The following is an 11,181-nucleotide window of genomic DNA, read 5'->3' as shown; positions in this document are numbered from 1 at the left end:
GTCCTAAATCCAGGCCTCTAAACACTCCAAAAAGCCTACCCGACCGCTCGGAGGCGTCTGCACACCGCTGCCTTCTTTTCTATCACATTCCAATGATAATACCGGGGGACAAAATTTAAATGTCCGAATGTTGGGGAGACATCCCCCCTTCCCCAGTGAAAGTTGTGCCCCTGCTCAGATACAATGAAACCCTTCATAAGGATATGACCCTTTGATATGCAAATACTGATAGTGTCAGAAATCTTAATTTAATATCCTTTACCTCTTTTAATGTTCTTACCGGTATAGCCCAAGGCCTACATCATTAGTCAATATGAATATATTTTTATTCATGTACTTTTCAAGCAATTTATTGTCAAATCATTTCAAAGTAGCAAATAACATAAAACAATCGACAAAGACGACTTTGTTTTCCGCTTTGGCTGCTCGGTAGGGATGTGCACGCACACTGCCTCCACAACAACGATGACTGGACCAGTCTTGAATTTCACAGACGTAGAATATTGTCCGGTCAATGGAACTGCAACAGCTGCAAGCTGACCCAGAGGAAGGAGAAGAAAGAACCAAGTATGAGTCAGAAGAGATCATTTCTCTCAGTCAGACTTATCCAAAATGCCTTGTAAACTGCTAAATCTATGTGAGTATGAAACACATAAACTGGTCCGAATACAAAGTGTAAGGCTGGGATCGCTGAAATGGACATTTAACGGAGTCATACTGATGTTCATCTGGTGAGTAGGCTATTCTGCAAAAGGATTCATCTTGCGGTAATAACGGTAATAGACTACGAACGCCCACTCGCCTTGACTGATCAAGAACGTGTGCCTGAAAATAAAGTATGAATGTTTTATATAATGTTTATATTCTAAAATAATGATGTATGACTTGCATCCACTGTATCTCTTGTAACCATGCCAATTGTATTTTAAAACGTTCAGGGATATCTATCAAAGTAGGCTAACTTACTCAAATTTGCAACATACCATGATCAAATATTGTTTTATTTTGTAGCATTATGATGCTCTGGAACAAGGAGTACCAAGAACACGACTATGTGGTCAGCTCTGTTACTGCTAAGGTCAAGGGAGTGGCCTTAACCAGTTTACCAGATGTTGGTGATATAGTATGGGACGTTGTGGATTACAGTGGGCCATCACAGGTGTGTGTGTGTGTTTATGTGTGTGTGAGATAGTGAGAGAATATTGTTGTTTTATTGTTGTATATTATACACATATTACATTTGTAATATACATGCACATATTTTTTACATTGGTTCTGACTTTCTATACATTTGTTTGACTTTCTGTTTAAGGGAAAGAATTCATTTTTTGTGGTGACCAATGTCATTGTTACAAAAAAACAAAGGCAAGGAAAATGCCCTGAGGTAGAGTGCCAGTAGGACATCCAATTACTGTACAGTCTAATGTCTTATATCATTTCTATTTGATGACTAGAACACACTAATCTCATAGGAATGTTTATATTGCAGGTCCCTCCGTATGGAAAAGTGTGTCGGACAGACGAGGACTGTGTAAAGGGATTCTGGGATCAGCACAGTCACGGTACAACTACAACTGTCTAGAACTTCTCCCATTATCCATCTCTTCTGTTTGTGTCATCTCTATCTGGTGATACCATTTGTTCTTGCATGGAGGGGAGGAATTTGTCCCCGGTGTGTTAAGGTTTCGGACGGTCAGCTCCGCTCTGGGCTCTTTACTATTTGCAGCTACATTATGGTTATATACGTTTATACAGTGGTAGTAAACATGTAGACACATGATAATAGAACATCGAAGATAATAGTTGGTATTGTTTGTCATGTGACCCATACAATAATTCAAATGTTGCTTTCCTTATCAGGGGTTCAGACAGGTGCATGTGTGAAGTTTGATGTGACACGGAAAACATGTGAGGTGTCTGCGTGGTGCCCCATAGAGTCCAAGAAAAAGCCCCCCAAGTAAATAAGCTCACTATTATTGTTGTTGTTGTTCTCAGCATCAGTATGCAGTTATGTGTGCATGTCCTCTTATTCATATCAAATTCAGTGTGATTTGACATGTGCAGAGGTTAGTTACTCAGTAAATAATGTTATCTTCTCTTCTACATAGACCACTGCCTGACAGCTATATTTATACTTTAGTTCCTCTAAAGTGGAGGAAGCTCACTTTTTTAGTGCTGCATGTGTATATAGTCAAATATGCCAAGGAACATTGTTTCACAGTAGTTTAAAAGAAACTTTTAAATGAAAATGAAACCGTCCCCTGGAAAAAAAATATTGTTTTCACAACTTTGCTTCAATAATACAATTGATAACTCCTCTGACGTCTAGGCCTGCTCTCTTGGCATCAGCTGAGAACTTTACAGTCCTCATCAAAAACAACATCAGATTCCCAAACTTTAATTTCATGAGGTGAGACTTTCCAATTCAATATGATTTAATTTGGCTTTTTAGTTTGCACACAACAGTTCTCAAGTATATTTACAGATGTGGGATCTTAATTTGATCACCCTGCTGCAGAAGAACTTTCCTGCAATGCAGGACATTTAAAACATGTTTGGGGTTTAAAACATATTTGGGGTTTAAAACATTTTAAAGGCTTCTGAAGTTTGAATTTTCCACTTAGAAATTTCAGACATGATTTTCCCTTAAGAAAAATGTATAAAAAATGTCCATCAATTGTAATCCATATAATAATTCAAACTTCCTGTTGCTGCAGGATTCTTTTCCTGCTGTAGCTATCTGGCTCAAACTAAGATCATTAATCTGTACACACTCTGAGAGCATAAAAAAAAAACAATTAAATTAATTCATAAAACGATGGAAAACAATCACATTCTTCAATTTAGTGAAAGTGGATCTAACTGATGCGTTTCTGTCTTACAGAAGGAACATCCTCCCTGAGATGACGGAAAGCTACCTGAAGCTCTGCCAGTTTAACAGGCATACAGACTCCTCGTGCCCCATCTTCCGTCTGGGGGACATTGTAAAGGAGGCTAAAGAGAACTTCTCAGAGATGGCAGTTGAGGTGGGCTGCTTTGTTAGATGGAGTTTCTCAAACAACCACAAACTTTCACATAAACTAACTCTATGACCCTCAATTATGTATGTCCCTCACTGTTGTCTGTATCTATTTTGGCCCTGCACATAATGTTGGACATATTTGATTACGTAACGAATTACAGAATTATGGTTTGGATTCAATCTGTATCCGCATAAAAATATGAAGGTGATTTCCGATTTGGTATTTTATTAGGATCCCCATTAGCTGTTGCAAAAGCAGCAGCTACTCTTCCTGGGGTCCACACAAAACGTGAAACATAATACAGAATGAGATAATACAGAATATCATTATACAAGAACAGCTCAAGGCAGACAGAACTACATAATTTTTTTTTAAAGGAACACGTAGCCTACATATCAATGCATACACACAAACAATCTAGGTCAAATAGGGGAGAGGCGTTGTGCCACGAGGTGTTGCTTTATCAGTTTTTTAAAATCAGGTTCTCTGTTTATTTGAGCAATATGAGATGGAAGGAAGTTCCATGAAATAAGGGCTCTATATCATACTGTACGTTTTCTTGAATTTGTTCTGTATTTGGGGACTATGAAAAGACCCCAGGTGGCATGTCTGGTGGGGTAAGTGCGTGTGTCGGAGCTGTGTGTAAATTGACTACGCAAACAATTTTGGATTTTCAACACATGTTTCTTATAAAAAGAAAAAAAAAGTTTCCCATAATGTTTCTTATAAAAAGAAGAAGTGATGCAGTCAGTCTTTCCTCAGCTCTTAACCAAGAGAGACTGGCAGCATAGTATTTATATCAGCCCTCTGATTACAATTAAGAGCAAAACGTGCAGCTCTGTTCTTGGCCAGCTGCAGCTAAACTAGGTATTTCCTTGCAGCACTGGACCACACGACTGGATAATAATCAAGATTAGACAAAACTAGAGCCTGCAAAACTTGCTTTTTGGAGTGTGGTGTCAAAAATTGAGCCGACATGTGCAGCGTGTACCGTGAGTGCAGTGCAGTCTCCGCGAACGCGGGAACATTGCCTTTACATTTAAATCGAGATATAATGCGGATGTTCCGCGATACTTCGGCGATACCGATTGAATCTAGCCCTAAATCACCTTAGTTACGTCAGATTACATGATTGTCAGGTTGATATAAAACACGTTGAGTAGATCATCTCCACCATGCTCTCTCACCAAAGGGTGGTGTCATTGGGATCCAAATTAAGTGGGATTGTAACCTGGATGGGTTCTTGCGGAACTGTCTGCCCAAATACTCCTTCCGCCGGCTGGATGAGAAGGAGAGCAATAGAACACTGTACCCTGGTCTCAACTTCAGGTAATTGTGACAGGCCTTGTTCTTGAGGCCAACGGTCATGTCATAGGTCATACATGGTCAGTTGACCCATGTCAAATTATGGAAAGCTGTCAATCAATACTGCTATAGACATTTGTAATTGTATATATCAATGCAATCCAGATATTACATTGTTTAACCTACTACTTGTGTTGGCAGGTTTGCCAGATATCAGACAGAGAAAGGTGTTGAGGAGAGAACCCTGTTTAAAGCATTTGGGATCAGGTTTGATGTCATGGTGTTTGGAGAGGTTTGTATGACTGAGTAAGTCTCGTCATTTAAACCTGCAACAATGATGATGGTAATCTTGTGAATGTTGTTATTTTGTAGTTTTTTTTACCCCCTTTTTCTCCTTAATTTTGATCTTGTCTCATCGTTGCAACTCCCCAACGGGCTTGGGAGGCGAAGGTTAAGTCATGCATCCTCCAAAACATGACCCGCCAAACCTCGCTTCTTAACACCCACCAGCTTAACCCCGGAAGCCAACCGCACCAATGTGTCGGAGGAAACACTGTTCAACTGACGACTGCTTTCAGCCTGCAGGCACCCGGTCCGACACAAGGAGTCGCTAGAGCGCGATGAGCCAAGCAAAGTCCCCCCGGGCCAAACCCTCCCCTAACCCAGACGGCGCTGGGCCAATTGTGCGTCACCCTATGGGACTCCCGGTCACGGGAGGTTGTGATACAGCCCGGGATTGAACCCGAGCTGTATCTCATTTCTTTTTCTAATTCATGAAAATCTGAAAAATACAAATGGTAATTTATATCATGTGTTCTTTTAAGGCAGGAAAATTCAGCATAATCCAACTGATCATATTTATTGGATCAACTCTATCATATTATACACTGGTGAGTGTTATTCAGTCTTTTTTATTCAACTTGTTTCAAATGCAAAACTAATAACAGGGAAAGTAAAGGACAATGATTGTGATTTTTCGTAGACCACTGTATTTATCGACTGGCTCATTGGGACCAGTTGTTACTCTAAAGAAGCCAGACAGAACTACTCCGAGAAGAAAGTTGAATCTGTTCAGGACAGAAAGCAGGTAGGAGTGGGATGTAGGAGTGGGATGGCATTCCCCACTGAGGATTATACAAACCCACAGCAAGATTGCCATTCTCATTGGCTGAATTGTTTGATGTAAATATGTGGTGAGACGCTGAACAATGAGACAATTCTTCTTCTATGTTCCAGTGCATTCTCTGTGTCTCGTTTGTGGACGAGAACCATATAAGAGTGGTGAAGAAATCACATAAGAAAAGTTTACAACAAGTGAAGCCCATCTCTGTTCACCCATGCAAGGTTAGCATAACTGTGTTTTCCCCAATATAGTGCCATTCTCACCCTGATACAATAGATAAAGATGTCACTTTTAATCTCACTTTTTTATCCTCCTCTTTGTCTTTTATACAGTAAGTCAGTATGGTAATACATACATATTGTATCAGTGCATATGACTCATTTGATGTGTACTGCACACTTGTTGCCAGGACGACACAGGGCACCTGAGTGCCATGGTTGGTGTATTGCAGAAAGGCAACAACACCATAGACAAGCCGCCCCAGGTTCTCCCCCGGCCCAACCGTCCAGCCTGGTGTCTGTGTGGCTGCTGTCTCCCTTCCACCCATCCCCAGGAGCAGCTGTGCTGCAGGCAGAGCATTGGCCGCTGCATCACCACCTCCTCCCTGTTTGAACAGCTGGTGCTGAGTCAGCCCTTGTTGGAGGCAGTGTTGCTGTACAGGGAGCCTCTCTCTGACCTGACCGAGGGGGAGCAACGGATCGCCGCCCTTCGCAACTGCTCCTACAGACAGTACATCAGCTGGAGAATTGGGGCCCCACCCAGAGAAAGTATCCCTGTCATGCCCAGTTGTAGTGTGTGGAGAATCAGAGAGGAGTACCCCAGCCAAGAAGGAGAGTACACTGTCTGAGGCCCAGGAGAACTACATCTCCCCAGTCCAGCCCTGACACACAATTTCAGGGACGAGGAAGAGTCAGTGTTCTAGAAAGCTCCATCAGAGATTGGTTCTCATCATGTAGTGACTGTACAACGCATTTGTACTGGTGTATTGATCTAATCTTCCATTCAGCATTAAGGTTAACATCTTCAACCGGAACATTGTCTTGTAGATATTGTGTCCATCCATCTCACTGTCTAGGGACCATCAATAATGAAGAGGGAAATAACATAATAGACTTTATCTTAGATGAGACTGAACTGGAGCTAACTGGAGGTGGGAACTGCTTTATCTTTTCTTTGACTGTCTACTTACATTTAGATTGGAACATATGTTTTTTTACCATGTGCAATAAATGTAACTTTGAAAATATTGTTGACTTGATAACATAATTTCACAACTTTGCTAGTTCTTGTGTGCATACAGTAATATTTTCATTCATCCACTGGAGTGGATGAACAGCAGTTTTATTATGCCACTTGTCAGATAGGGTATATTTGCCAACTGAGCCAGGGTCCGTTGTAATTTTCATACGAGCCATTAAAATGATTAGACTATTATCTCAGCAGGCTGTGACATCTCTTCACCTCTTTAATCACTCATATTGCTAGTTTTCTACAGTGTAACCATAACTCAGAAGATGGGCGGCTGTAGCTCTCAGAGCTGCCACCTCTGGTTCTTTGAATATGAAACAGAAAGAATGATTGTGGTAAAGAGCAAAGTAGTGGGATCCGTCTTCAGATTAATCCAGTTTTTGATCCTCTTTTATGTGATTGGGTAAGTTGGGATTCAATTATTCTGTTTCTTACATTAAAAAGCTGGTGTTCCAGTACATTTAGTCAGAGTGGATGTGTGAATGTATCACTGTTTCTACACCTGTGTCCCCTTGTCTCCTGTCTGACCTGCTACACTATTAGGTATGTCTGTGTGGTGCAAAAGTCCTACCAGAAAACAGACTCAGTGATCAGTTCTGTCACAACCAAGGTGAAGGGCACTGGCTTCACCAACACCTCTGATCTGGGCACACGTGTGTGGGATGTGGCTGATTACAACATCCCCCCTCAGGTAGAGTGGTGGAAAAAGTACCCAGTTGTCATACTTGAGTAAAAGATGTAATGGAGTAATAGAAAACGACTCAAGTAAAAGTGAAAGTCACCAAGTAAAATACTACTTGAGTAAGTCTAAAAGTATTTGGTTTTAAATAAACTTAAGTATCAAAAGTAAATATAATTGCTAAAATATACTTAAGTATCAAAAGTAAAAAATAATTTCAAATTCCTTATATTAAGCAAACCAGATGGCACCATATTATTGTTTTTTAATCTATGGAAAACCATGGACACACTCCAACACTCAGACTTAATTTACAAACGGAGCATGTGTGTTTACTGAGTCTGTCAGATCAGAGGCAGTTGGGTTGATAAGTGTGAATTTGACTCTTTTCCTGTCCTGCTAAGCATTCAAAAAATGGATGCTGGGAAAATGTATGGAGTAAAAAGTAAATTATTTTCTTCATGAATGTAGTGAAGCAAAAGTTGTCAAAAATATAAATAGTAAAGTACAGGTACCCTAAAAAACAAAACAATGTAAGTAGCACTTTAAAGTATTTTTACACAAGTACTTTACATCCCTGCTCAGGTAGAATCCTATACTCTATACACTTTATCTGCAGCGTATTACTTTTTTGTCCATTTGAGTTCAGATTGTGTTGGTAACTGTTTTTGTATAGAAAGATATTTTTTTCTCAGACAATGTCTTCTGTCTGGCAGGGTGAGAGTTCTTTCTTTGTGTTGACCAACATGATTGTCACCCCCAATCAAACTCAATCGACCTGTCCCGAGGTAAGTTGCTGATTTCTCCTTTAAAATACATTGAAATGTGTAAGTCTATATTGTAAAATGTGTATTTATTCTTTGAATTAAAAACTACTGAAAATGTCCAGTGAAATGTTAAGTTGGACTGTATTTATACTAAAATACATTGACTTAGAAGATATGCATTATACAACCATTATTTCAATGGTAATCAAAAGTATTTGAATGATAGTGAAATGTGATCCTGTATCTTCTTAAGCTCCCAAACCAATCCACCATTTGCATGTCAGACAGTGACTGCTTAGAGGGATCCAATGATGTTCGTGGAAACGGTAGGTCTTCATGCCTTGCTGATGAGTCCTTGTATAATTGTTAAGGTCAGAAACCAGCAGGGAGATGACTGAAACATTCATAAGAAAATCTAAATCTACTGCTCCAGATAAAAGTGTCCTGAAATTCAGTCATATTTTCAGAATCATCCTGCAACATATTTGATTAACTAAAGAGCAATGTTTTCTAATCGTATTACTCTGTTAAAAAGGTATCCAGACAGGGCTATGCATGAACTACTCAGAGACTGTAAAAACATGTGAAGTGCTATCTTGGTGTCCTCTTGAAATAGACATCAACTTACCCGAGTAAGTAAGAACAAATTATAATATGATTCATGAGGGTATGCTCATTGCGGCAAGGTATTATAAGTGGAACACATTTTGTATCATAGACATGCACTGCTGGTTGCAGCAGAGGACTTCACGGTGCTAATCAAAAACAGTGTGACATACCCCAAATTCAACTTTCACAAGTGAGTCATGTTAATTTGTCCGGCACTGAAATTAAACATGAAAAGGAATAAAGGCAGGACACCTGCTTGAGAGTTTTACTTTATTCTGTAGAATAATATTTTCTCTTTGGTCTCTTGCAGAAGAAACATTTTGCCTGATGTTAACTCCTCCTATCTGAAGCAATGTGAATTCAATCGCAAAACAGACCCTGACTGTCCCATCTTCCGCCTTAAAGACATGGTCTCTGAAGCTGAGGAGGACTTTCAGACCATGGCAATCAGGGTATAACATTTAGCTCTACACTCTCCTCTTTAGGTCCCTTACAAGCCTCGATTCTGCATAAGTCCATACTAGATGTTCCTGTAGTTATTCTTAATGCCGTGTTTAGTATGTTGCAATTGAATGGGCTTTAATCATCCTTGTTCATCAGGCCACATTTTGGCAGTAGTGTCACTCATTGGTATATCAAATGACACATTTAAATAGATGAATTTGAGATGAGACTAAATGATTGTGTTTGTTCAGGGTGGTGTTCTTGGGATTATGATTGACTGGAACTGTGACCTGGACTGGCCTGAACATTACTGTGGCCCTAAGTATTCCTTCCGCAGGCTAGACAACAAAATCCCTGAAAACAACGTGGCCCCTGGATACAACTTCAGGTGAAATCAATGTGGACACAATGCTGTCATAGAGTATAAATACAGCTTTTCAACAAGACTTATTTCCACAGGTTTGCCAAGTACTACAAAACCACAGATGGTAGGGAAACAAGAACATTGATCAAAGCATATGGAATCCGATTTGATGTCATTGTTTTTGGAACGGTGAGACTCAACATACAAAAAAAGAATTGATTCTTAAAACCAAAGGAGTAGAATCCTTAATTTTTACAATGTATGAGCTTTATGTTCACAAGATGGTAAAGGCAACAATTGAGACCACCACAATAAGGGTTTCAAGGTCAAATGACTAATCGGCCTACCTTCCTCTACTGTTCTATCTTTACAGGCAGGTAAATTCAACATGGTTCCGACCATAGTGAATGTAGGTGCAGCGCTAACGTTTCTCTCTTTGGTAAGTTCTGTTAAGTGGAGCCATCTCCAAAACACTCATTATTTGTAAACAAACATTCATTATTAGTACCATAAAGCATTTTTCTAAGAAATGTTAGCCTGTTAATACAGTTTAATTTAGTTGTCATTTTCAGTTTGAAATAGTCATGCAAGTGTGTGCCCTTAGGTGAATGCAGTTTGTAACTGGTTTCTCCTGACATGCACAAAGAGAAGAGACTACTACAGCAAACACAAATTCACATATCTGGATAACACTGATGACAATGCTGGTGAACCTGTGAGTTACCTGTGACTTCTCAAGCTTATTCCACTAAATACAGGACCAGTTTAATTATCAGGGAATAATTACAAAAATAACCATCACTATTCTTTGCTTAACAACCGCAACTTGGCTGTTTATCAACTTTTTCATTATGCAGATTTGACTTAAATTAGTTATATAAATCATGTATTATTAATCTGACAAATTCTTATTTGTCTGTACAGCTGGGAGAAACAACGTATGGGACCCGGTAGATCCTGCACAGAGAAGTAGTCATTTCATATTGTGGGGGAATGTTGAAGCCATCTTTTGTCCAGACCTCTAGCCATCTCCTGCCCCTGCCCCTTAAACATCATATATGGGGCATGTACTGATATTACCTAATATTCCAGATTAAGCCTCGTCAAATGTGAAGTGTATAATCTGTTATAAGATACCTTAAAACAAGGTAAGAAAATCATTTAAAAAAAAATCATTTTAATATGGAAATTGTCATTTCACATAATTGATCACAAAAGAATAATAAACAAGTTACAATATAGAAAGTAGAAAATGTATATTTTTAGACTATCGCCTTTTCTGGAAAATATGTCCTCTTCCCATCCCTCCACTTCCTCGACCCCTGGCAGCCACTGTAGAAGAGGAGACAAAGCAAATAGTTTGTCTATAAAAACATACAGTACCAGTCAAAAGTTGACACCTACTCATTCAGGGGTTTTTCTTTATTTTTTACTATTTTCTACATTGCAGAATAATTGTGAAGACATCAAAACTATGAAATAACACATATGGAATCATGTAGTAACCAAAAAATATATTTTAGATTCTTCAAAATAGCCACCCTTTGCCTTGATGACTGCTTTGCACACTCTTGGCATTCTCTCAACCAGGATTAAGTTTTGTAAGCTAGGCTACCTAT

The 11,181-nt window shown here is 39.3% G+C and overlaps 2 protein-coding genes across 2 annotated transcripts; both read left to right on the top strand.

Annotated features, from left to right (window-relative positions):
• The first annotated feature begins 463 nt into the window (after positions 1-463).
• Positions 464-6,697, top strand: p2rx7 (purinergic receptor P2X, ligand-gated ion channel, 7). The gene is made up of 13 exons (XM_064937548.1): positions 464-731; positions 1,012-1,159; positions 1,313-1,384; positions 1,490-1,562; positions 1,861-1,957; positions 2,330-2,410; positions 2,885-3,026; positions 4,216-4,352; positions 4,530-4,620; positions 5,153-5,218; positions 5,311-5,415; positions 5,565-5,672; positions 5,861-6,697. The coding sequence occupies exons 1-13, from the start codon at positions 613-615 to the stop codon at positions 6,296-6,298; spliced, it is 1,677 nt and encodes a 558-aa protein (XP_064793620.1). The 5' UTR covers positions 464-612; the 3' UTR covers positions 6,299-6,697.
• A 79-nt stretch (positions 6,698-6,776) lies between these two features.
• LOC135514228 (P2X purinoceptor 4-like) lies at positions 6,777-10,866 on the top strand. Its single transcript, XM_064937550.1, has 12 exons — positions 6,777-7,102; positions 7,243-7,390; positions 8,095-8,166; positions 8,399-8,471; positions 8,681-8,777; positions 8,864-8,944; positions 9,065-9,206; positions 9,450-9,586; positions 9,658-9,751; positions 9,936-10,001; positions 10,167-10,277; positions 10,487-10,866. Exons 1-12 carry the CDS (start codon positions 6,966-6,968, stop codon positions 10,514-10,516), a joined length of 1,188 nt encoding a protein of 395 aa, XP_064793622.1. The 5' UTR covers positions 6,777-6,965; the 3' UTR covers positions 10,517-10,866.
• Positions 10,867-11,181: the final 315 nt, after the last annotated feature.

Source organism: Oncorhynchus masou, chromosome 25 (assembly GCF_036934945.1).
Source record: "Oncorhynchus masou masou isolate Uvic2021 chromosome 25, UVic_Omas_1.1, whole genome shotgun sequence".
In the NCBI taxonomy this organism is placed as follows: Eukaryota; Metazoa; Chordata; class Actinopteri; order Salmoniformes; family Salmonidae; genus Oncorhynchus; species Oncorhynchus masou.
Note: the sequence above shows the minus strand (reverse complement) of the source record. Positions and strands in the feature narration are given on the sequence as shown.

Bases quoted from the DNA above. Each gene is read 5' to 3' on its own strand.
- LOC135514228 (XM_064937550.1), top strand. From the start codon at position 6,966: ATGGGCGGCTGTAGCTCTCAGAGCTGCCACCTCTGGTTCTTTGAATAT. The intron at 8,778-8,863 runs GTAAGTAAGAAC...TTTGTATCATAG, and splicing joins ATAGACATCAACTTACCCGA to ACATGCACTGCTGGTTGCAG. The intron at 10,278-10,486 runs GTGAGTTACCTG...TTGTCTGTACAG, and splicing joins ATGACAATGCTGGTGAACCT to CTGGGAGAAACAACGTATGG.
- p2rx7 (XM_064937548.1), top strand. From the start codon at position 613: ATGCCTTGTAAACTGCTAAATCTATGTGAGTATGAAACACATAAACTG. The intron at 1,160-1,312 runs GTGTGTGTGTGT...TTTCTGTTTAAG, and splicing joins ATTACAGTGGGCCATCACAG to GGAAAGAATTCATTTTTTGT. The intron at 2,411-2,884 runs GTGAGACTTTCC...TCTGTCTTACAG, and splicing joins CCAAACTTTAATTTCATGAG to AAGGAACATCCTCCCTGAGA.